Source organism: Scyliorhinus torazame, chromosome 1 (assembly GCF_047496885.1).
Source record: "Scyliorhinus torazame isolate Kashiwa2021f chromosome 1, sScyTor2.1, whole genome shotgun sequence".
NCBI lineage: Eukaryota > Metazoa > Chordata > Chondrichthyes > Carcharhiniformes > Scyliorhinidae > Scyliorhinus > Scyliorhinus torazame.
Window position 1 is genome coordinate 364,231,434 of NC_092707.1, and position 25,731 is coordinate 364,257,164.

The 25,731-nt window shown below is 49.2% G+C and overlaps 1 protein-coding gene across 5 annotated transcripts in view; it reads right to left on the minus strand.

Annotated features, from left to right (window-relative positions):
* Positions 1-25,731, minus strand: part of LOC140408434 (protein STPG4-like) — a 126,175-nt gene that overhangs the window by 72,536 nt on the left and 27,908 nt on the right. For all 5 annotated transcript variants that reach the window (XR_011940133.1, XM_072495745.1, XM_072495665.1 and 2 more), the window contains one exon: positions 24,504-24,565. Coding sequence is in view for 4 of the 5 variants with exons in the window: in XM_072495745.1 (XP_072351846.1) it covers positions 24,504-24,565 (62 nt within the window). In the remaining variant the exon portion in view is untranslated. The remainder of the gene's footprint in view (positions 1-24,503; positions 24,566-25,731) is intronic.

The following is a 25,731-nucleotide window of genomic DNA, read 5'->3' on the forward strand; positions in this document are numbered from 1 at the left end:
CTAGCCTACAGGCTATGGTGACAGCCCCATTGCCGTTCTCACCGAGGAACTACACCACAAGCCCGGTGGTGGTGGCTACACTGAAGATTTGGGGACAGTGGAGACGGCATAGGGGAAAGACTGGAGCCTTGGGGGGGTCCCCGATAAGAAACAACCATAGGTTTGCCCCGGGGGGAATGGATGGGGGATATGGAATGTGGCAAAGAGCAGGAATAACGCAACTGAAAGATCTGTTTGTGGATGGGAAGTTCGCAAGTCTGGGAGCGCTGACCGAGAAATATGGGTTGCCCCAAGGGAATGCATTCAGGTATATGCAACTGAGGGCTTTTGCGAGGCAACAGGTGAGGGAATTCCCGCAGCTCCCGACACAAGAGGTGCAGGACAGAGTGATCTCAGACATGGGTGGGGGATGGTAAGGTGTCAGATATATATAGGGAAATGAGGGACGAAGGGGAGACTATGGTAGATGAACTAAAAGGGAAATGGGAAGAAGAGCTGGGGGAGGAGATCGAGGAGGGGCTGTGGGCAGATGCCCTAAGCAGGGTAAACTCGTCGTCCTTGTGTGCCAGGCTAAGCCTGATTCAGTTTAAGGTATTACACAGGGCGCATATGACTGGAGCACGGCTCAGTACATTTTTTGGGGTGGAGGATAGGTGTGCGAGGTGCTCGAGAAGCCCAGCGAATCATACCCATATGTTTTGGTCATGCCCGGCACTACAGGGGTTTTGGATGGGGGTGACAAAGGTGCTTTCAAAAGTAGTAGGAGTCCGGGTCGAACCAAGCTGGGGGTTGGCTATATTTGGGGTTGCACAAGAGCCGGGAGTGCAGGAGGCGAGAGAGGCCGATGTTTTGGCCTTTGCGTCCCTAGTAGCCCGGCGCAGGATATTGCTAATGTGGAAAGAAGCCAAGCCCCCGGGGGTGGAGACCTGGATAAATGACATGGCGGGGTTTATAAAGCTAGAGCGGATTAAGTTCGTCCTAAGGGGGTCGGCTCAAGGGTTCACCAGGCGGTGGCAACCGTTCGTCGAATACCTCGCAGAAAGATAGACGGAATGGGAAAAAGAAGGCAGCAGCAGCAGCCCAGGATCGGGGGGGGGGGGGGGGGGGGGGGCGCCGCGGGGGGGGGGGGGGGGGGGAGATGTGGGGGGGGGGGGGGGGAGGAACCAGAAGGACTCTCAGGGTTGTTAATATATACTGTATAGTATGTATAGGTCGTTGCTACAGATAATTATATATTGGACTGTTAAATTATATTTTTGGAGAGTGTTACCTGTGACAAGGCAGTTGCCAATTAGGGCTAGTTTTTATTTTTGTTATTTATTATTTATTCATTTTTTGTTTATAAAATAGGTCATTGTTATTTGTGTTGTTATAATATTGTGTAAAGGATGCACAATGTACTGTGTTGGTTGACCAAAAATTTTCAATAAAATATTTAATAAAAAAAATAAATAAAAAAAAAGGAGTGGGCTCAGTATTTCCGAAAATTTCTTATAGAACTCTACCTGGTAAACGTCCGGCTCCGGGGCTTTACCCGATTGCATGCCCTCTATACCCTTGACAATCTCCTCCAATTAAATCGGGGCCCCCAGCCCCTCCACCAGGTCCTCTTCCACCTTTGGAAACCTCAACTGGTCCAAAAATTGCCTCATCCCTTCCACTCCCGCCGGGGACTCCGACTCGTATAGTTTACTATAGAACTCCTTAAAGACTCCGTTCACCCCCCCTGGATCCAAGACCATGTTACCCTCCTTAGTCTTTACTCCCCCGATTTCCCTGGCCGCCTCCCTCTTTCGCAGTTGGTGGTGCCAGCATTCTACTCGCTTTCTCCCCGTACTCATAGACTGCCCCCCTTGCCTTCCTCAGCTGTGCTACCGCTTTCCCTGTGGTCAGCAGTTAAAACTCCACCTGCAGACTCCACTGCTCCCTCAGTAGCTCCACCTCGGGGGCCGCCACGTATCTCCTGTCCACTTGGAGTATCTCCTCCACCAGTCTCTCCCTCTCCGCTCTTTCTCTCTTTTCCCTATGGGATCGAATTGAGATGAGCTCCCCTCTGACAACTGCCTTCAGAGCCTCCCAGACCGTTGCCGCTGCTACCTCACCCGTATCGTTTGTTTCCAGGTAATCCTGGATGTTCCTGCTAATCCGCCCGCAAACCTCTTCGTCCGCCAGCAGCCCCACATCCAGTCTCCAGAGTGGGCGCTGCCCTCTCTCCTCACTAAGCCGCAGGTCCACCCAGTGCAGGGCATGGTCCGAGACTGTGATTGCTGAGTATTCTGTCCCCGCCACCTTTGGGATTAACGCCCTGCTCAAGACAAAGAAGTCTATGCGGGAATAAACCTTAGAAACATAGGAGAAAAAAGAGAACTCCTTTGCACTCGGCCGCGCGAACCTCCAGGGATCCACACCCCCCATCTGCTCCATAAAACCCTTCAGTTCCTTAGCCACTGCCGGTCGCTTCCCTGTCCTGGACTTCGACTGGTCCAGCTCGGGGTCAATGACTGTGTTAAAGTCTCCCCCCATGATCAGGTTGTGTGACTCTAAGTCTGGGATTTTGCCGAGCATGTGTCTCATAAATTCCACATCATCCCAATTTGGAGCGTAGACGTTCACAAACACCACACGGACCCCCTCCCACTTTCCACTCACCATTATATACCTGCCCCCCTTATCTGCCACAATCCAGTCCTGAATGAAACACCTGGCCTACCCATCCCTTTCTCAATCTCATATGATCTGCGAGCTTTAAATGTGTCTCATGAAGCATTGCTACGTCTGCCTTTAACCCCTTTAGAAGCACGAACAAGTGCGCTCTTTTGACCGGCCCATTCAAATCCCTCAAATTCCACGTGATCAGCCTGGACGGGGGCCTACCCCGCCCCGCCGATTAGCCATCGCCCTTTTTTGGCCAACTTCGAGCCAACCCCTTCACTTCCTCGAGCGCCCCCACAGGGAGCCATCACCCCCGACCCTCAATTGGTACCCCAAAATTGATACCTCCTCTGTCAGCAAAGCAGCATTCCCCCCCCCTCCCCTCCCCCCCAACAGCCCCACGACACCCAAACCCCCGCCAAGCACCAGCTGAGCACTTGCTCACCCCCCACTACGCTCCCGAGAGTCAGCTGACCCATGCTGACCCCGGCAGCTCCCACCCCTGGCGCCGATCAGACTGTCGCCTCATTGTCCGGACCCCTCTCCCCACATGAATAAACCAATGTAGCTACCTCTCCAGCCCCAGTGAGTAAATAGTAATACGAAACGAAAAATAAACAGAAGACACAAACATAGCCCCGAGAGGAGACACTTGTTGAACCAAGGCTCTAACGTCCCGAAAAATCGCACTAAGTACAGGGCCCCCTCCCCCCTCTGTATCTCAACTTTGCCGAAAACACTGCACCCTCCAGCCACCACCTCAGCCCTTACACGCACCCAACATTGTACACAATCTTATATTGAAACGGTGCCGTGTTACCCAGCCCCACCACCGCATTCCACCAAAGCTTAACTGTCCTTTAATTTGAGCTTTTCTGTTTGACAAATGTCCACGCCTTGTCCGGCGTCTCAAAACAGTGATGCCGTTCCTTGTGCGTGACCCATAGCCTCACTGGGTGTAGCATCTCAAATTTCACCCCCTTGCTGAAGAGGGTCGCCTTCACCCTGTTGAATCCAGCGCGTCTCTTGGCCAGCTCCGCACCCAGGTCCTGGTCGATGCGTATCACGCTGTTCTCCCACCTGCTGCTCCGTTCTTTTTTTGCCCACCGCAAGACAAGTTCCTTGACCGAGAAGCGATGAAATCTCACCACCATGGCCCTCGGCGGTTCATTTGCCTTGGGCTTCCTTGCGAGGGCTCGGTGCGCCGCGTCCAGCTCCAGGGGTCGAGGGAATATCCCCGTCCCTATCAGCATCTCCAGCACCTTGGACACAAATGCTCCCACATCCGACCGACCCCCACACCTTCGGGGAGGCCCACAATTCTCAAGTTCTGTCTCCTGGACCTGTTTTCTAGGTCCTCCAGCCTCTTCTGCCACTTCTTGTGGAGGTCATCCTGAGCCTCCACCTTAAGGGCCAATACTACCAACTCATCCTCATGGTCGGATAGCTTTTTCTCCATCTCCTTAATCGCTTTTCCTTGTGTCGCCTGAGTTGCAATCATTTGGTCTATTGATGCCTTCATCTGGGCCAGCATGTCCTTTTTAAGATCAGCAAAGCAGCCCCTAAGGAACTCCTGTTGCTCCTGTGACCACTGCGCCCATGCATCTTGGCTATACCGGCCACCATGCCGTGCCTCGGCGCCCGCTCCACACGCTTCTGTCTGTTGGGACTGAAACGCTTCACCCGGCCACTCCTGTTCCAGCTATCCATACACAGAGAGGGAATCCTTTTGGCAGTGTTGTGGAGGACAAATTCTTCCACTATTCCACATCAGCATAATTCTATAACTGAATACAACAACTTACATCCCAAATACATCTGAGGTTCTTTGTTAAAATAGTACGGTCTACAGTAAAAGAGACAGGAATATAGGGAATAGGGGCAGGAACAGGCCATTTGGCCCGTTGAGCCTGCTCCGCTTTTCAACTAAATCAAGTCTGATCTTCAACACCATTTTCCCGCCCTATCCCCATATCCCTTGATATCTTTAATATCTAGAAAATCATTGATCACTCTCTTGAATAGGGCAGCACGCTGGCGCAGTGGTTAGCACTGCGGCCTCACGGCGCTGAGGTCCCAGGTTCGATCCCAGCTCTGGGTCACTGTCCGTGTAGAGTTTGCACATTCTCCCCGTGTTTGCGTGGGTTTCGCCCTCACAAGCCAAAGATGTGCAGGGTAGGTGGATTGGCCACGCTGAATTGCCACTTAATTGGAAAAAAATGAATTGATTATTCTAAATTTTAAAAAGATCACTAACTTGAATGTACTCAATGGCTGGGATCTTCCGGTCCTGCCCCCACTGTGGGGTTGGCTCCCCATTGGCTGCCATTGAATCTTCCAGTCTCGCCATTTGCATTGTTCACTGGCCATGCTGTTGGGGAACCCACCACGAGAGACTGACTTCGGTGGGACCAGAAGATCCTGCCAGCAGGACCTGAAGAACCCAGCCAATGACCGAGCTTCCACAGTCCACTGGGTAGAGAATTCCAAAGATTCACCAGACTGTGGGTGAAGAAATTCCTCCTCATCTCAGTCCTAAATGGCATACCTCTTATTATGAGATTGTGTACCCTGGGTCTAAATCCATGGCCACCTGCACCCACCCAGTTGAAACCTGTAAGGATTTTGTATGTTTGAGATCAGCTCACAACCTCCTAAACGGTAGAAAACAAAGGCCCAGCCTCCTTAATCTCTCCTCATTGGATAATCCCACCATTCCAAAAATCAATCTGGTGAACCCTTGTTGCAGTGACAGAGACAGAATGTTAGTGACAGGTTCAATAACCTCCACCAAAGAGTTGATAATATCCCATTATTTCCATTATTTGGTGATCTCCAATTTAGGGGCTGCATTTTAAGTGCCCCTGGCTGTGTTGTTGGCAGGTGGGCACGTAAATTAGTGAGTGTGCCCACCCTGCCAACTTTCCCACCCACCCTCAAGCTCACTCCCATAATGTGGGAAGGGGGTGAGTGTGGATGGGCACTGAAATCAGCAGCCCGCCGACCATATTTAAATTGTTACCAAGCCATTTGACTCTGATAATACACTGCCGACACCATAGAATATTGAGCATGGACATACAGGCGGGAATGGGAAGCCTTCTTCAAAGGGTAAGAAGGAAGTGGGGGATTCGATCTCAAGGGTGCCCATCCAAATCAAGGAGTGGTCCACCTCAGATAAATCTCTCTTTGTCCTAACCTTCCCCTTAGCCTTAAAAACCAACCCCCCGCCCGTTCCCCTCCCTGACCATCTGTAACCCTCCCTGCCCAAGAACCCGGACTTACTTACATTGGGTTCCAAGGACTTTCTTACTCAGTTTCTTGCAGACCCAGCAGCAGCCACTAACACGCTCTTGGCACTGTTGGGACTGATGAAGGCAGAATCGGGGGCGGGATTCTCTGTTGGCTGGTGTCGAAATTGCAAAACGCGATTGGACGGAGAATAGGTTCCGATGCCAAAATCGCGGCGGCCGCCGATTTGAAGCCAAATTGCAATTCTCTGTCACCTCAACAGCACATCAATGTGGTCCGCGTAAAATAAACACTTTGCATATCATTAGCGGGCCTGACCCGGTATTCTCCGGGGCCTCCGTGATTCTCCACCTCCGATGGGCCGAGTTCCCGACGGCGTGGTTCACTTGTGCTTTTAAAATTCGTGAAACCGGCGTCGTGGCTGCTGAGGGAGAGAGAGGGGGTACGGAAAGTGTCCAACATCGTCATAGTGTGCTGATAGTAGCGGAGGGTGGGGGGCAGGAAGTGGGTTGTGGGGTCGGAATGGGCGGAATGGGCAGCCATGCAGCTGCGCACATGGTGAATTTAGGGTCACGGGTCGTATAGGTGATCCCCCCCCCCATGGCACCCCCCTGGGTGCCCTGTTGCCCCAGCTGACCCATCAGCTGTATGGGCGTGCTCCAGCACAACCAGTGCTAATTTGTTGGCTGGGATGAGTGTGTGTGGGGAGTGAAGTGTGTATATGCAGCTGCAGCTTGTCAGCCTCCCGAGTGTCAATCACGGACCCGGCGAATCCCCCATCGTTTTCATTGGAATCGATTGTACTCCACGTGGCGCAGGTGCTAGTCCCTCAACAGTCGCTGAATCGGTCCAGGTCTGGTGCCAGTTTTGCTGTTGTGAAAGTCCACAAATCCAGCGCCAGTGTTAACACTTAGTCTCAGGAATAGAGAATCCCATCCCGGGACTTCCTCCCCATGAGAGGTGGATGTCTTAATCTGGCTTTATTAGGCCTGCCCGTAATGGACTTCAGGGCAGGCCAGAGTGGAGCGAGTTGGCTCCATGTTAATTTTGCTTCCAGGGAGGTGAGTCGTCAGCCCCCTGTAAAATCCCTCCCTATATTTTTTGATTTGGTATATCTATCAGTGAGTTTGCTTCGAAAATACAACTGGTGATGGTAACCCACTCTATACTGTCCATAACACAACATTTCTGAAACAATTAGCAAGTACAACAGACAATATGGGTGGCATGGTTGCACATCAGTTAGCACTGTTGCTTCACAGTGCCAGGGACCCGGGGTCGATTCCCGCTTGGGTCACTGACCGTGCAGAGTCTGCATGTTCTCCCTGTGTTTGCGTGGGCTTCCTCCCGGTGCTCCGGTTTCCTCCCACAAGTCCCGGAAGACTGTTTGTTAGGTGAATTGGATATTCTGAATTCTCCCTCAGTGTACCCAAACATGCTCCGGAATGTGGCAACTAGGGGATTTTCCAGATTTTTATTGAATTCAAATTTCACCATCTGCCATGGTGGGATTTGAACCCAGGACCTCAGGGCATTTCCCTGAGTCTCTGGATTATTAGTCAATTGCACTATACCGGTGCACCAAGGTCTGTGAGTTTTCCCCACGGCACCTGGAAGGACCCCGTGGGGTAAAGGTTCAGGATGACCATCACCTTGACAGCCACCGGAAATTTGTGTCCTTTCCCATACCCCTGCGATGCCAGGTGCACCATGGGCAGCATGGTCGCACAAGTGGAGGGCAGCACGGTAGCACAAGTGGATAGTGCTGTGGCTTCACAGCGCCAGGGTCCCCGGTTCGATTTCCTGCTGGGTCACTGACTGTGTGGAGTCTGCACATTCTCCCCGTGTCTGCATGGGTTTCCTCCGGGTGCTCCGGTTTCCTTCCACAGTCCAAAGACATGCAGGTTAGGTGGATTGGCCATGATAAATTGCCCCTTAGTGACCAAAAAGGTTAGTAGGGGTTATTGGGTTATGGGGATAGGATGGAAGTGCGAGCTTAAGTGGGTTGGTGCAGACTCGTTGGGCCGAATGGCCTCCTTCTGCACTGTATGTTCTATGTTCTCTGATCCAGCAGATATGTTGCACAGTCCCCCTGCTCTTCGACAGCACGCCCGGTACGGCTGGTACTCATAAGGCCTAATGCGGCGTCTCCTACCCACCTCCTCCTTGGCCTGTTGGCTCTCCATCCTCACTGGCTGCCTCCTATTCCTCTGTTGCTGCAGCGTTCTCCCCAAGCATATCCTGCTCGTAACGCCTCAGTGCATTCTTCAGGGCTGCAGCAGCCAGTATAAAGACCACCATTCCAGGTTGGATTCCGAAGTACATTGTCTGAAGGGGGTGAAAGGGAGGCATGTTAGCATGGTGCATACCCCTGTGCTCAATCAGGTCCAATGGGCTACATAGTGGGCCTGGCCTGCACTGCAGTCCCTGTTCCCGCATGACCCCCTTCCTCCCCCGGCTGTTCCCCCAGCACTCTGCCTTCCTCACCGCACCACTGGTCCCTTTGGTGTCCAGCACAGCAGAGATCTCTGGCCCTGGCACCCGTCCCTGCTGGCAAGGTACCAGTGGCTAGCCTTACCCATGCCAGGGGTATGCTCTGCAGCCCCCACCCAGTGTCCTCCTGTAGATACTACTGTGGGTGACCCCCTTGGGTTAGCTGTGTGATGTCCCGCCGGCGGGTGTGCCCAGTTGTTTTGGGGGGGGGGGGGGGGGGGTTGTTGGTGGGGTGGGGGGGAGGATAGAGTGTGGGGGTAGTGGGGTGGGATACCATAAGGCTGGCTTCACTTTGCGTAACCATGAGACACGGTGGCCGGTCAGTGGGGAGTGCAGCAAGGCGGCGGCCTTACAGGCTGCGGTAATGGCGATCCATGATTGGACACACCGGTCCCGGGGTGGGGGGTTCACCCCAACCTCCCACTACCGCCCTCACCACTCCCTCCCCCCCCCACCCCACCGCGGCCCTGGCAGACACCCCTCAGCCAGCCCTGCCAGCAGCAGGACCGGTAGCCCACGGTCACGCCTCTGGGAACATGTCCTACCTCCTCTCTCTCCCTCAGCGGCCACAGCGTCTGGTTCCCGATTTCTAAAACCACACGTGAACCTCGCCGTCGGTGGAGCATTGCGGGAGCCCCGGAGAATACCGGGTCGTGCCTGTTACAGATATGCCAATGCCGTTTACTGTACCGTGCGGAGTAGAATGCCTTCATGCCACTATCGAGGCACCAGAGCATGGTATTCCGTTAGGCACCCGGAGCTGACCACGAGTTTTGGCTCCTGTGTGATTCTCTGTCCAATCGTGTTTCGCGATTCCGGTGCCGCTGGACAGAGAATACCGCCCATTGATTTCTGAGATAGCTCTCGTGAGAAGCCAAGTTATAATTAGAATATACAATTATGTTTGAATTATTGGCAGTTGGAGAGAAATCACACACCAGTCCAAGGCCTTTGTCTAGTTGAAGCAAGTTATTCTGGGCAGAATTGGGCTATAAGCTGAACTAATTGGAACTTCTGCCTCTCTCTCTCTGTCCACTCATTTTGGATTCTGCCAACTAATTTGACTTTTATCTCCATTCTGCAGCTGATAAAGATTTTAAATAAAGAACTCAATACCACAGCTGTGTGCAACAGAACACCCAACATCTTTACATCTTTAAATTGGAAACATCAAGACCCTCAAATTCAACCTACAGCCAGTAGAGATTCCATGCTACAAACCGTTCACTTTTTTTATTTCTTAGGGACTCTAATTTGGTCAATCTATCCCTCCTGTAATTGCGTCAACAACCTGTATATGAGCTGTGATTTCATGAGCCTTCTATTTACTTCTGGCAAAGTCATCCTTCAAATCTCCTCCAACTATCCTACGGTTACAAACTCCCATTGAACGTAGGCACCTTTGGCATCTTAAGCATAAATACCTCAAGTCAGAACACTCCTATATCTAATATTGTTCCACTATGGAGTTTTATATCGAAAGCTCTCACTAATTCTCTCTCTCTCCTCAGCTTGTCTACACCAGAAATTCAACTCACTCTTACTTAGTCCTTCTGTTAACAGGGGAATTTGCTTTTTTCGCCAATGACCAGGATTTAAACAGAATTCTGCTGAAAGTGATGTTTCCTTCACTCCAAAACTCTCAAACTAAACTGCTTGAACAGGGAACCACCCCGAGGAACTTCCACACCTCTAATTAACAGGGTGATACTTTTTTTTCCCCATTGTTCACCTCCCAGGAAACCTGGTCATAGGATCATTTCCTGAAACCAAGTTTTTTTTAAACAGAAATCAAATCCTAGTTCTTAAAGGACCCATCACCCCAAGATAAGATGTAGGTTTCTTCGCCTAAAAGCACATGGACCACCAGAACAGCAACTTCTGCTATTCACATGCGCAGAGTTAAAAATGGAAACGTTGATTCAATGCCTCAATGACTACCATCCGGTGGCCCTGACTTCAGTGTAATGAAGTGCTTCGAGAGATTGGTCATGAAGCCCATCACCTCCGTACTCCCAGAACACCTTGATCCACTGCAATCTGTACCGCCGCAACCAGTCTGCAGCAGATGCCATTCCCCTGGCCCTACACTCATCCCTAGAGCATCTCGACAACAAGAACTCCTACATCAGACTCCTATTCATTGACTACAGCTCTGCCTTCAATACCATAATCCTAGCCAAACTCATATCAAAGCTCCAAAACCTAGGACCAGGCTCCTCACTATGCAACTGGATCCTAGACTGCCTGACCCACAGACCACAATCAGTAAGAATAAACAACAACACCTCCTCCACAATAGTCCTTAATACCAGGGCCCTACAAGGCTGCGTACTTAGCCCCCTACTCTACTCCCTATACACACATGACTGCGTGGCAAAATTTGGTTCCAACTCCATGTACAGGTTTGCTGACAATACGACCATAGTGGGCCGGATCTCGAATAACGACGAGTCAGAATACAGGAGGGAGATAGAGAACCTAGTGGAGTGGTGCAGCGACAACAATCTCACCCTCAATGCCAGCAAAACTAAAGAGCTGGTCATTGACTTCAGGAAGCAAAGTACTGTACACACCCCTGTCAGTATCAATGGGGCCGAGATGGAGATGGTTAGCAGTTTCAAATTCCTAGGGGTGCACATCTCCAAAAATCTGTCCTGGTCCACCCACGTCGACGCTACCACCAAGAAAGCACAACAGCGCCTATACTTCCTCAGGAAACTAAGGAAATTCAGCATGTCCACATTATCTCTCACCAACATTTACAGGTGCACCATAGAAAGCATCCTATCTGGCTGCATCACAGCCTGGTATGGCAACTGCTCGGCCCAGGACCGCAAGAAACTTCAGAGAGTCATGAACACTGCCCAGTCCATCACACAAATCTACCTCCCATCCATTGACTCCATCTACACCTCCCGCTGCCTGGGGAAAGCAGGCAGCATAATAAAAGACCCCTCCCACCCGGCTTGCTCACTCTTCCACTTCTTCCAACGGGCAGGAGATATAGAAGTCTGAGAACACGCACAAATAGACTCAAAAACAGCTTTTTCCCCACTGTTACCAGACTCCTAAATGACACTCTTATGGACTGACCTCATTAACACTACACTCCTGTATGCTTCATCTGATGCCGGTGCTTAATTAGTTACATTGTATACCTTGTGTTGTGTAGCCAGCTGAGTTGGCCAACTCCCGATGTAAAATGGAGAACAACAAAGGCTGCAGGGAAATTCAGCCAACACAGGCAGAAACCAGCAGGTGCAAGTTACTGTGTATTAAACTCTGCAAAAGCCCAGACAGCATCAATACAAGCAGCTATCTGCATAATAATGTAGCAGCCATCTACATACTGATGAGCGATCCCCGGGAACAATCGCAACATTTGAGACAAACAAAGCCAAGCCAGACTCCCCGGCGCCAGCAGGAGCCAACACAAAAGAGGTTAACGAACACCTCAAGACCGCCCATCGATCAGGGAACCGCTCCAGTATTGGAGAAATCAAACCAAGCGATTGGAACAAAGTCCAATCACTTGGATCCAGGTACAGGGTCCGCCCCGAAAGGCGGGAAGGCCCTGGCGACTATAAAGTTAAGCCCCCAAGTTCAAATCGTTCTTCTTGACCGGGTCACTCAGCAACGCGAACCAACCTTGACCGTGACCGGTTCAACTGCCGCCGAAATCCAGTAAGTCTTAAGTCAACACTCGCTACGAGATTGGCGCTCCTAGCTACCAATCCGTACCAACTTTGAATCCCGCAGACTCAGAAACCGAATGAAAGGCCATTTGTTCCCCTGACCTGGTGGGCCAGTCCGAAGCTAAGTATAGGCCTGTAGAAGTAGCTTAGACGTCGAATATTTCCATGAGTAGCGATTACTGTGTATAATAAATGTGCTTTGATTTGAATCTTACTAATCGGTGTATCGAGTTATTGATCATTACTTGGACTTGAACCTCGTGGCGGTATCATAAAGATACCTGGTGACTCGAGAGCAAAGGTTATAAAACAGAGCCAATTGAACCAACCAAAAGTTTTTCCCAGGGTAGAGGGGTCAATTACTAGGGCGCATAGGTTTAAGGTGAGAGGGGCAAGGTTTAGAGTAGATGTACGAGGCAAGTTTTTTACGCAGAGGGTAGTGGGTGCCTGGAACTCTCTACCGGAGGAGGTGGTGGAAGCAGGGACGATAATGACATTTAAGGGGCATCTTGACAAATACATGAATAGGATGGGAATAGAGGGATACGGACCCAGGAAGTGTAGAAGATTGTAGTTTAGTCGGGCAGCATGGTCGGCACGGGCTTGGAGGGCCGAGGGGCCTGTTCCTGTGCTGTACATTTCTTTGTCTTTGTTCTTAGCAACATATTACTGCCGACATCCTGACGGGATCCGAACTAGAAGTGGCTTAACCACTCCGGGAGAACCCAAAAATTTGAATTAGAGATCCAATTGGGAACAGAAAACCACAAATGTTCAAGCAGTTCTGATCAATCCTCATAATTCAGAAGTGTGTGTATGCATGCATAACTAACAGGGCTATAAGGTAAACTGATAGATATTTTTGTTGCGACAAAACTGTCGGGAGTTTGTATTTCGGAAATTAGCGAAAGCCGTACCCGTAATTACAGCACCGCCTTAGCTCCCCTGTTCCAAATTTAAAAGAAGCATTCGGATAGGAAAGATGGCAATGCAGGCAATGCAGCGCCTCATGAACCCAGAAGAATTTGGGTTTCAGCGACCAGCAGCAGTAGAGTAGAACAGTGTCCCGTATGGGAAGAAGAAATCAGGAAGTACCTCAAAGGGAAAGGATAGCCCCTTTGGAGCGAATTCTGTAGCAATGAGGAAACAGGTCCCGGGAGTATAGGACATACTTGGTAGGAGAACCTGAGCGAGATTCGCCAGAAAAGCTTAGGAAAAGCTCGCAAGCCGATGGCAATCGTGTCCTGCTTGGCACAATTGCGAGGCACAGAGGAGGTTATTAGGATGCTCCGGAAAGAGATAGAAGGCATACATCGAATGAGTAAGGTCGATGTAAGTGAGGTAGAAAGAGAGAACGTAGAGCTAAGGAGGAAGTTGGCAGCAAAAGATGGAGAGGTGGATGATGCCAAGTGGGCACACCAGTCTTGTCTGGCGCACTTAAGCAGCTTCCAGTCCAAGTATGAAAAGGCCGATCAGGACACGCAATGTGTAGTCCTGGTACGAGAGGAAACCGAGAAGCAGGTAGAAGCATTGCAGTGGCAGTGTAGTGACCTGAAGGCAGCATTAAGAGCACTCCATGCTGCCACAATAGAGCAAAGACAAAGCTCGTTAGACCACGCAAAGTGCCGGAAGCAGATTGCAGAACTGCAATCTCTGCTTTCAGTCTAAAAAGGATCCCAGGAAACCTCTGGAGCAAAATTAGATGAGGAAGACGGCACTGGTTGGGAAGAATTAAATGAGACAGCGCAGAGATATGTTCAGGGAACATGTGCGCAGGGAAAGCCTCAGAAGAGGAAAGCGCCCCAACCCCCCACAGAGCAGATAGTTCAGGCTCCAATAAACCCTGTAACAACCCACCGCACAGCCACATCAGACGATACGGAATTTCTGTACACCACCCCCTTAACAGTGACCCAATTACGGGATGCGTGCAAGAAAATCACACCGTTCCTCCCCACGTCAGACCCCCACCATTTCTTTGCCAGAGTAAAGCAGCAGGCGACCATATATGGCCTGGATGAGCGAGAGCATGTAAAACTCACAGTTTTGAGTTTAGACCCTTCGGTCGTAGCAGCCCTTCCCGACCCACAGAATGTAGGAGGAGGCACCCTTGCAGAAATGCATACCGCGGTCCTAGATGCAATCGGGTGTAACCGGGGTGACCCCGTAGATGGCCTCAATAAATGCAGGCAAAAGAAAACCGAGCACCCCACAGCGTTTGGTGGACGCCTGTGGATCCACTTTGCAGCAGTTTTTGGAGACTTAGACCGCGCCCATTTGTCCCCAGACAACATGGCCAAATGGACCCGCACCCTTATCTCCCATGCCACAGAAACAGGACAAAAAGCTTGTGCGAATTATGATCCCTCAGAGGAGGCTCATAATGAGAAATGGGTCGTAAAAAGATTGTCCCGCACCTGGGAGCAGTCTGTACAAAACAAACCCGCAGTTAAAAATCCCAAAGAAAAGCAGGCCAACGCAGATATACAGGCAGTTAAAACACACCAGAACCCCGTATGGGTAAATGAAGGAAAGAACAGCCTCCCACAAAAGTCACAGGAGTGTTACAACTGTGGACAGTTGGGACGCTTTGCAAGGGAATGCAATGCCCCACGAAAGCCACAGAGAGCCCAGCAGACGGGCACTCTAAGTAAGAATAAGACAGAGCCCATACATAGTGTGAGCACCCGTTCAGATCAGACGGACCTGAACGGAACGGACTGATGATGTTCGGGCTCCCCCAATTGGGTCTGCGACACCCTTTGGGATAGGTCCGGACGACCGGTAGTCGCAGCAAACATACGGGGACAGCCCATTGAGTTTCTCTGGGACACAGGAGGGTCCCGCACCACAATAAATTCCTCCACCATGATCCAAAAGGACACGTGGCCCACTACAGCCACCATCACACTCAGCGGCTTTACAGGCCACTCACAGCAGGGACACATCACAGCCCCTGTACCCATTCAAATCGGCAACATCACCACCAAGCACCCCGTAGTTTTAGTTGACCTGCCCCACACAGCAGAACACATTCTGGGGATAGACTTCATGACCTCCCACCAGCTTTCATTTGATCCAGTCAACCAGTGTGTCTGGAGAATGGCAAAATCCGCAAGAGCCCCCACAACGCTCACAATAGGAGAATACGCCAACAAAATCAGCGCAGTAGGCGAATTTTGGTTTATCCCGACGACACTTAGCACGGACAAGCAGGTTAGGGCAGTTTTACAGAAGAACAGGACAGCATTCGTGACGCACAAGCACGACTGTGGCCGGATGACTGGTTCAGTACAAATCACAGGACCTGACCCTAGACCCCAAAAACAGTATGGATTCCCCAAGAGGCAGAGGGAGAAATCTCAAAGGTAATCAAAAGCTTATTAGAGCAGGGCATACTCAGATCAGTAGCCTCCAGTAATAATGCCGATTTGGCCAGTGAGAAAGCCCGATGGATCATGGCGGCTGACCATCGATTCCGAGGAACTCACCCCCGCAGCAGCCCCCACAGTAGCCACAAGTCCCGACACCATGCTCAAGCAGGGACTCAATTCCCGACACTTTACGGTTTTGGACATCAGTAATGGACTCTGGTCCATTCCATTGGCAAAGGCGTGCCAGTACAAATTTGCCTTCACCTTTAAAAATCAACAGTACATGTGGACATGCCTTCCACAAGGATTCCACAACTCCCCCTCCATTTTCCACCGACAGCTGGCAAATGGTTTAGCCAAATTTTCCCTCCCCGAATGTCTGGTCCAGTACGTAGACGACCTACTACTTCAGACAGACACCAAGGAAGAGCACACTGAGCTTCTGTCCGAACTCCTACAAGCAATTGGATGTAAAGTTAACCCCAAAAAGGCCCAGATTTTGGAAGACAAGGTGATTATATTTGGGTACAATTATCACATATGGTAAATGCAAGATTGAGCACAAAAGGATTGACGCAATTGCTAAATTGCCCCTTCCCCAGAACGTTTCAGCCCTCTGGTCGTTTTTAGGACTGGTTGGCTACTGCCGAAACCACATTGACGGTTTCGCCAGCAAGGCAGCACCCCTCTCAGACCTCCTAAAGAAAGGAGCTCCCTGGGAATGGCTTCCGCAGCATACGGATGCTGTGGACTCGTTGAAACAAGCACTCATAGCAGCCCCCGCACTACAAGTTCCAGAACCGTTTTCCCCCTATGCGATAGAGGTAGCAAGCACAGACCGCACCCTTTCAGCCGTGCTCCTTCAGGAACAGCACGAACAGTTAAGGCCCGTGGCTTACGCCTCCAGAGTTTTAGATGCTGTGGAGCAGGGATTTTCAGCCTGTCAAAGGCACCTGCTCACAGTATTCTGTGCGGTACAGTATTTTTCGTACATTACCGGACTGAACCCCATCACAATCCTCACAGAACACACCCCCACCCAACCTTTACTGGATGGACGCCTCAAGGACGGTACAGTTAGTCAGATTAGAGCAGCTAGATGGACCCTTCTTTTGCTGGGACGGGACATCACTGTTAAAAGGACAAAGACCCACACTTTTTTAGCTGACAACCTACAGTACCCCGGAACCCCCCATGAATGTGACATTATCTCTCCACACCACAACACAGGCCCCTTTATTGCTAAAACACCCCCCAGAAAGATAGGTAGTTCACCCAGAGCCCCAAGCACACAGACACGTGCGAACCCATAAGGACATGTGTGGATGGATCTTCCACAATATTAGAAGGGAAGCGCGTAACAGGATGCGGTATTTATGTCGAGGACGCGCAGGGACGCGCCCTAGAAGAAATAGCAATAAAACTTCCAGGACACTTAGGCGCGCAGGCAGCAGAACCTGCGGCCATCGCATATATAGTGGAACACCCAGATTCCTTCCCCAGCCCAGCAGACATATACTCGGACAGCCTCTAAGTCTGCAACAGCCTTACGGAATTCCTACCCCTGTGGAAAGCAAGAGGATTTGTTTCCGCAGACGGAAAACCCCTCCCTTCAGCCCCATTGCTGCGTCACATCTTAGAGAGAGCACAGAACAGGACTTTTAGGATAGTCAAAGTTCGTAGTCACCATCGTTCCTCCCCCCCTGGAAATGTAAAAGCCGACGCACTGGCTAAAGCAGGTTCCAGGCACGGATATTTTTGGACACCCCCTGAAAGCGCACCAGTGAATGCAGTTCAGGTCTCGCAGACTAAGATCGAGGATTTAGTGCAGGCCCAGAAGCAGGACAGCAATCTCAGGGAGATTTTGAGAGGAAACTATCCAGCACCCTACGAGAGGTTTAAAAATGCTCTGACCACTGATGCACAATCAATTAGACTTGAAGACGAGGTTGTATCATAACTGAAGGCTTTAATAGACTAGATCTGTTCCCCAGCAGCTTCGGTACAGAATGAGGGCTGCTGGGAAGGCACCTGTTCTTATACCCCACATGTCAGGGCGGAGCCACATACCAAACAGCCAATGGTAAGCTGCTAGGCTTACCCAATGGTCTACAGCCTCTCGGGTACCGCAATACCTGATACTACCCCAACCACACATGACACCCTTTATGTGGTTCTTGAACAGTACAGGAAGCAACTGATTTGTTTATTCCATGACGGTCATGGACATCAGGGAATCGATCCCACTACAACCCACCTCAGGCAGCTCTGCTGGTGGCCGAGTTTAAAGGACGATTTAAATCACTACATTGAGAATTGTCTTATCTGTGCCCAGAACAACCCAGACAGATATGCCAAAAAGGCTCAGCTCAGTCACACCCGACCCGTTAATGGCCCCTGGACTAACCTCCAGACTGATTATATAGGACCATTGCCCCATTGCAGGAATGGTTATAAATATGTACTCGTGGTGATAGACACGTTTACAAAATGGGTGGAAGCATTCCCATCCAGAACGAACACTGCAAAGGCCACAGCCAAGATTTTAACCCACCACATCTTTACGAGATGGGGACTCCCCTGCAACATTGACTCCGACCAAGGTTCCCATTTTACGGGACGTGTCATGAAGAACGTCCTCACGATATTTGGCATTACCCAAAAATTCCCCATTGCATACCACCCCCAATCGAGTGTTATCGTGGAGCGCATGAGTCGGACCCTAAAATCAACCCTCAGAGAAATGGTCCAGCAAAACAACACCACGTGGGACTCAGTCCTCCCTTTTGCGCTGATGTTTTTGCAAAACACGGTTTCCACATCCACAGGTTACACCCCACACACTCTCATGACCGGACGCCCCATGAAAGGCACAGAGTTTTTATTAGGCTTAGACTTGACCAGCCCCGAAGTGACAGCCCTCACACACGAGAACGCAGTCAAACAATTAGTAGAGAATGTTAAAGGGGCTCAGCTAGCAGCCGCAGTGAAATTGGGCACCAGAAAGAAATAGAGCAAGGCCTGTTTCGATAAGACAGTGCATGTGACAGAGTTCAGTGTAGGACAGCAAGTCATGCTCTCCGTACACAACCCCAGCACATTCCTGTCACCAAAGTACTCGGGTCCGTACTCCATTGCGGACAAAGTAAGCCCTTCCGTCTACAAAATAAAGTACCCCAATAGAAAGACTGCATGGTTCCATATCAACCAGATGAAGGCATATGGAACACAGTCTAACCATGCATACCACGTCATGCTCGACGCAGCAGACCCCACCCCGCCCACAGCCACCGTAACCCTACCCTCCCCCAACACGTCCAGCCCAGCCACGGACTCAACCTCGACTCCACCCCCGAAATATACACTCCGCCCCAGAACGCCCACAGCCAGCAGCAGCAGTGACAGCGACTGTGACTCAGACAATAGCCACTGCACACCTCCCTACTATCCCCATGCAACAGGACCGACACCCAGCGAATCTGACCACGATTCGAGTGATCCCTCCACGATCACTTTCCTAAACAAACCCCACCACCGACCACCGACCTACAATGACGACCCAGATTCCGTCCCCACAGAACTAGACACCACCTATTGGCACAGAGATAATTCGTACAGACTCGTCCGGAATGACGAGAGCGACTCCACCTCACACCATGCAGTCCTATTAGCCCTGATACACTCGAGAGTTTTGCATCCGGGAGAAGATGACGACTTGGAGTCTGACTCCCAAAACAAGAACCCCTTTGCGACCCTGTTCGCAACCGATAACTGAGGTGTCCAGATGATGTTTTAAAAGGAACCGCTTGGGAGAAAACGGGGTCCTTTCTGATGGAACCTGCAGCATGTTTGATGTTGTTTGTAGTGTTTTGTTAAATGTTGTATGTCAGACCGGAATTTTTTTTATCCACGGCCCCACGCCACCACCCTTCTGACGCCCACTGGCAGTCAGAGGAACTAGTTTGGCCAAATGCTAGTTCAGCGGAACTAGTTTGTCCACAGAGACTTGTTAATGTCCCAGACGCCAGTTCAGAGGAACTCGTCTGTCGACGGAAACACAGACCCCCGTTCGTAACAGCTCTTCTGGTTCGAGGAAGGAACCAATACGGCAACCCCCCACGATGACTACATCTCTTGCCCATTCTTGTCGGTTGCTCAGGCAGTGGAGAAACGGCATTGGGACCCGCCCTGCCTGGGAGCCCCTCTGGTCAACTACGCTCGGGTACAGCACACACGGCATTGGTCGCCGTCCTACCTGGGGACTCCATCCAAATTGTACCCGTCGCGGCCCATACGCACCTCATTTCGGCAAAGTTTTGTTCAAAAAGTTTCCTTTTGTTTTCAGGTAACCCTTAGGTTGCTAACCCTCTGCTATTTACATCCTCAAACATTTGGATGGTAAACCGCACAGTCTGCGAGACGGCTCGCACTGGTTCATTATTTGTAAGTGTGTCTTGTCCTGAAATTCGGTTTTTGAAAAAAAAAACGAGGGAGTCACACATAGTGACCAATTATAAAGGGAGTAATTGGCACTAAAGGACAGACAGGCTATCGTACGAGATATTAAACCAAGAGAGTAACAGACACTATGCTTGATCACACAGAACTCCAGAAGCTCCAGGAGAAGAGAAGAGAAGAAAAGAAAGAGAAGAAGAACCATGAGGACATCCTCCGCGTTGCTCATAACCCTAATGGACATTTGGTTGCGCGCGAACGCGAACCCCCTGACCTCAACTCCCCCAGCCGTTAATGATTCACTTCCCCACAGTACCCAGAGCCCAGTCACGAGCGACACCACACCATCTTGGTGTGACAGGTTTATAACCTGGTACTCCCTGTCCTATGTGATAGAATCCCTATTGGTATTGGAGATACTCTGCTGCATCGTGCAGATTATTCGTCTAAGAAAATGGAGAAGGAGAGCCCGGTATATAGAATAAGATCCCCTATTTTCGGATACGACCAGACCCCCGACCCCCGCGATCTATAATAAAGAGCATTCATTTGCGATTTGTTGTAAATAAAGAAATGTTCATGAGCAATTGTATAATCCTGAGTTTGACTGCCAAGCCAGAAAATGTGTATAATACTGCTATGATTTTGTTTGTATCGTTTAGGAAGGTAGTGTGATGAAATGTTTGAGTGAGTGTAGTTTATTAAGGATAGTTAGAGGTTCCGATTTTCTTGTTTTGTAATGCATGCCCTGTTTGACATAGCGCCCCTCAGAATTGTTAGTTAAAATTTTTTTGCATAGTTATGGTCAGTGTAGAGGCCATAGAAGAGTGCTCGCCGGGTCAGGGAATGAAAACCAACGCAGCTATGTGATCCTTCACGCTTCGCGTTAGGATCACAAGGAGGAAGTGTAGCCACCTGAGTTGGCCAACTCCCGATGTAAAATGGAGAACAGCAAAGGCTGCAGGGAAATTCAGCCAACACAGGCAGAAACCAGCAGGTGCAAGTTACTGTGTATTAAACTCTGCAAAAGCCCAGACAGCATCAATACAAGCAGCTATCTGCATAATAATGTAGCAGCCATCTACATACTGATGAGCGATCCCCGGGAACAATTGCAACATTTGAGACAAACAAAGCCAAGCCAGACTCCCCCGGCGCCAGCAGGAGCCAACACAAAAGAGGTTAACGAACACCTCAAGACCGCCCATCGATCAGGGAACCGCTCCAGTATTGGAGAAATCAAACCAAGCGATTGGAACAAAGTCCAATCACTTGGATCCAGGTACAGGGTCCGCCCCGAAAGGCGGGAAGGCCCTGGCGACTATAAAGTTAAGCCCCCAAGTTCAAATCGTTCTTCTTGACCGGGTCACTCAGCAACGCGAACCAACCTTGACTGTGACCGGTTCAACTGCCGCCGAAATCCAGTAAGTCGTAAGTAAACGCTCGCTACGAGATAGGCGCTCCTAGCTACCAATCCGTACCAACTTCGAATCCCGCAGACTCAGAACCCGAACGAAAGGCCATTTGTTCCCCTGGCCTGGTGGGCCAGTCCGAAGCAAAGTATAGGCCTGTTAGTTGTAGAAGTAGCTTAGACGTAGAATTTGTGCATGAGTAGCGATTACTGTGTATAATAAATGTGCTTTGATTTGAATCTTACTAATCGGTGTATCGAGTTATTGATCATTACTTGGACTTGAACCTCGTGGCGGTATCATAAAGATACCTGGCGACTCGAGAGCAAAGGTTATAAAACAGAGCCAATTGAACCAACCAAAAGTTAGCAACGGTTGCCCCATGTACTTAATGATCTGTTGAGCTGTTCGCAGAAAAATTTTCACTGTACCTCAGTACACGTGACAATAAACAAATCCAATCCAATCCAATGATGTTAATGATTCTATGCTTTCCATTGGGTGCACTGTTGTGTCCTAGACTTCAGTTAGAAATCGCTGAACTGTTGAAAACATGCCCTTTTAAGCTATTAGCCTTATTAAAAGCTCTTGAAAAAGCTACCTCTTATTGAAGAGATATACATTTAACAGTATAACTAAGTTCATAATTACTGTTGAATACCCTCACTATACTTGAAAAATAATTTATTTGCTGAATCACAAATTCCTCCAATATGAACAATTCACGTATCAATTTGTTATTGAGATTTCAATATCTACATTAATCCCATATTCCAATGACTTCTTAACTTGCCGTAAAAGTTTAATTAGAAGTGTATATTTCAGTTCTTTTTACTTCCTTGTTTGCTGTCTGTCAGAATCATTCAATATGATTGGCTGCTTGATGGCATCACTATTGCTGGATGGTAGGAGAACCCCTTGACATGGTGGCAGATTCAAAGTGACATCTTAAAGAAGAAACCTACATGACAGTAATCGCAAGATCTTTGCGGGAAATTGTCTTCAACGTCAGCAAGGAGTGCGAGCACTTTTCAGCTGACTGCAAAATCTGAACCATAAGGTCAAGGTCAAAAAACTAGGAAATTCAACTCATATGACTGGGGTGTTTAATTGTGGACACACTATTTGATTTTGCTTTATGTATTCATTCATTGGATGTATGGATGTAGGTGTCACTGTCTAGGCAGCATTTATTGCTATTGGATAAAAAATAACCAATAATCAATTTTTAAAATATAACGTACAATAATAATGACATAAAAATTAAATGAAAACTTTATTTCACAAAGTGCTTGACCTCTGCACAGAGCAGCAGTTATATTTTTGATGAAGCCAGGAAGATAGTACTTAATAGTTACTGCCAACTGTCTGCCATGCTTAGAAACACTAATATAAGGAAAATTGTCATGTACTTGCAAGCAGCCAAAAATATTTCTCAGAAGTAATACAAGCAGAGCAGGCATATAATCACTGTCAATCATTAAGCTTATGTAAAACAAAATTTTATCACTAATATTTTAAAGGCCACATGTCACTACAGGTCAATGACACATTCTTTAAAAAATGAGACTAAGAAATGAAAAGTTCAGATTGTCTGAAAGGATGATCAAATTGGACACTTTTTTATTATCTTTTTGATGGTTCAATGCCAAAAATGGATTTATTGTTCCCTTACTAAGTTGTCTCAGTCTTTCAGGGTTAAAATGACAAATATCTTTCACATTATTAGTCTCTTTCAGTTATTATTTTGTTGAATTGCTGGTCATAGGTTGTCTATTGTATTGAACTCTCTACGTGTGACAATATTAAAGGTTTGCCCCTGTGGCACTGTGAAAGTTTGCTCCAATGCGCTCATGATATTCTGTCCCTGTGACATTCTGAAGTTCCAGTAATATAGTAAAAGTTTGATCCAGCGACACTGGGAAGTTATACGCTGATACCGGCTGAAAATGATGGGCGGGATTCTCCGGACCGCCAGCCGCGTGTTTCTCGGCCGCGCCATTTGCTGGCGGAGGAATTCTATCTTCCCGCCAATTGTCAATATGATTTCCCATTGTAACCACCCATGCGCCACAAAACCCGCAGCCACAAAATGGCCTGGTCCGTGGCCACACATGCGCATGGCAAACGTCTACGACAGCCGCGTTGTACAACTTTGGCCTACCACAAAACTGCTCCCCTGTAACCCCTCTCACCACCCCCGGACCATCCCCCACCAGTTCCCACAGACCCCGCCGAAGCCACCCCTGCCAGCGGAACTGCTCCACCTAACTGTGGTGGTGCTGGACTCAGTCCGCAGCCGCCTTGCGAGGTCTACATTAATCCGGGGACTCGGCCCATTGGGGCGGAGCATCGGGGGAGGGCCTCAGGTGACCTCCTGAAGCCGTTATGGCGTGAGACCTACTCCTCGAGTACACCGTTTTTGAGGGAGCGGATCATCGGAAAAACACCGCCGCCCCCGATTCCAGCGTAAAAACACATTCTCCTGCCCAAGTTAATTACTTATTTTTCCACTAACAATTTGACAACACTTACTTCAATGATCATTTAAAAGATATCTTATAAACATTTTTTTCAAGGATTCTAAGCGGCTCCTCTTCAACCTCCAGACTACACCACACTACCCCTGCAAAAACACAATCTCTTATACAGGCATGAAATGCCATGAAAGATCCACCACAAAGAAGTATTTACAATGAACTGGACATAGCTTAAATATATGTCTTAGGTGGTTATGCACCAATTTCAGTAATAATCTTTATTATTGTCACACATAGGCTTACATTAACACTGCAATGACGTTAATGTGAAAATCCCCTAATCGCCACATTCCGACGCCTGTTCGGGTACACAGAGGGAGAATTCAGAATGCCCAATTCACCTAACAAGATACCATTTGTGAAAGTGAGCCACATTGGTCTTAGAAGAACAGCATTGGTGGAGAGGGTTTGGAATAGGATCCACCAACATGAGTGAGGATTACATCCTGACTGGTGGCAACCTCAAGGAAAGATGCAGAGAGCTGAATAAAATATAAGCACCTTCTGAAAGATAAGAGCATCGGAATGAGAACGTATTAGATTAAAACAAAGTTTGATCAAACTAAAATCAGACTGCTGCTGCATTTTGTTTGTTTAGATGTATCATAAGACTGCCCTCACACTTACTTGGCTGTCGACTTTCCGAACAGAGGAGTTTTGAGGTTGTGAGATGTTGCAGTTAAGGTGCCCTGGAAAAGGTTTTTGATACATTTAGTAACATAGAATTCCATATTCATTTCTCTCACCTGTACACTTTCTTTTTTATGTATAGCATCTGTTATCGCACACTCCTGTAAAATCTGTAATGTTTCTGTGCCATTCTTAATCGTAGGCAAATTTACTTTAATCTAGACAAATTAATGAGTTAAAAGTTATTCGTCCCTAGTGTCTGACTCCCAACACAATCCTGCTTTCTGTTTTCTCAAGAGCTGCAGCAGAAATCAAACCACAAAATAAAACAATTATATTGCTTCAAGATAGCTGCTAATGTAGGATAGGTTAAACTTTTTAAATAGAGCTACTTACAGCTTGAATAATTTACCTCCTATTCTCACAGACGCAAAGCAATCTTGGCATGCTGTGCTTTTCAGCTCCCTCTTAAAAAGGACGTACAAGGTCCAGTGTCTCCACTTGTTAATTGACATGTTAATCAAACAAACAAGGGGTTTTCATCTTCAACCTGACTTGTAAGTGACCTAAACATTCAGAATGCAGAGCAATTACACTTAAAGGGAAAAACACATAAATTCTATTTTATGTGGTGCAATGTTCTGCATGGTGGCACAGTGGTTAACACTGCTACCTCACAGCTCCAGGGTCCCGGGTTCAAATCCGGCCTCGGGTGACTGTGTGGAGTTTGCACGTTCTCCCCGTGTCTGCGTGGGTTTCCTCCGGGTGCTCCGGTTTCCTCCCACAGTCCAAAGATGCACAGGTTTGGTGGATTGGCAATGCTAAATTGCCCGTGGCCAGGATGCCCAGGGTTCAGGGGGTGATCGATGGGATGCACGGCGCCGTGCGGCCACCTGCGGATAACAGGGCCGTGTTCACGAATAGGAAGGGGATCTATTCCATGAACGTGCAGGTGGTCTGTGACCACCGCATGAGGATCCTGCACGTCTGCGCCCCGTACCCGGGCAGTGTACATGACTCATCCGTATTGGCGCAATCTTTCATCCCCACCATGTTTGAGGGACACCCCCCCCCCCCCACACACACACCGCCCCCCCCCCCCCCCCCCCCCCCCCCTCCGGCTGAGGGGCTGGTTGCTGGGCGACAGGGGTTATCCGTTGCGGTATTGGCTGATGACGCCTGTACGGAGGCCATAGACTGACGCGGAGAACTGCTACGATGCCCA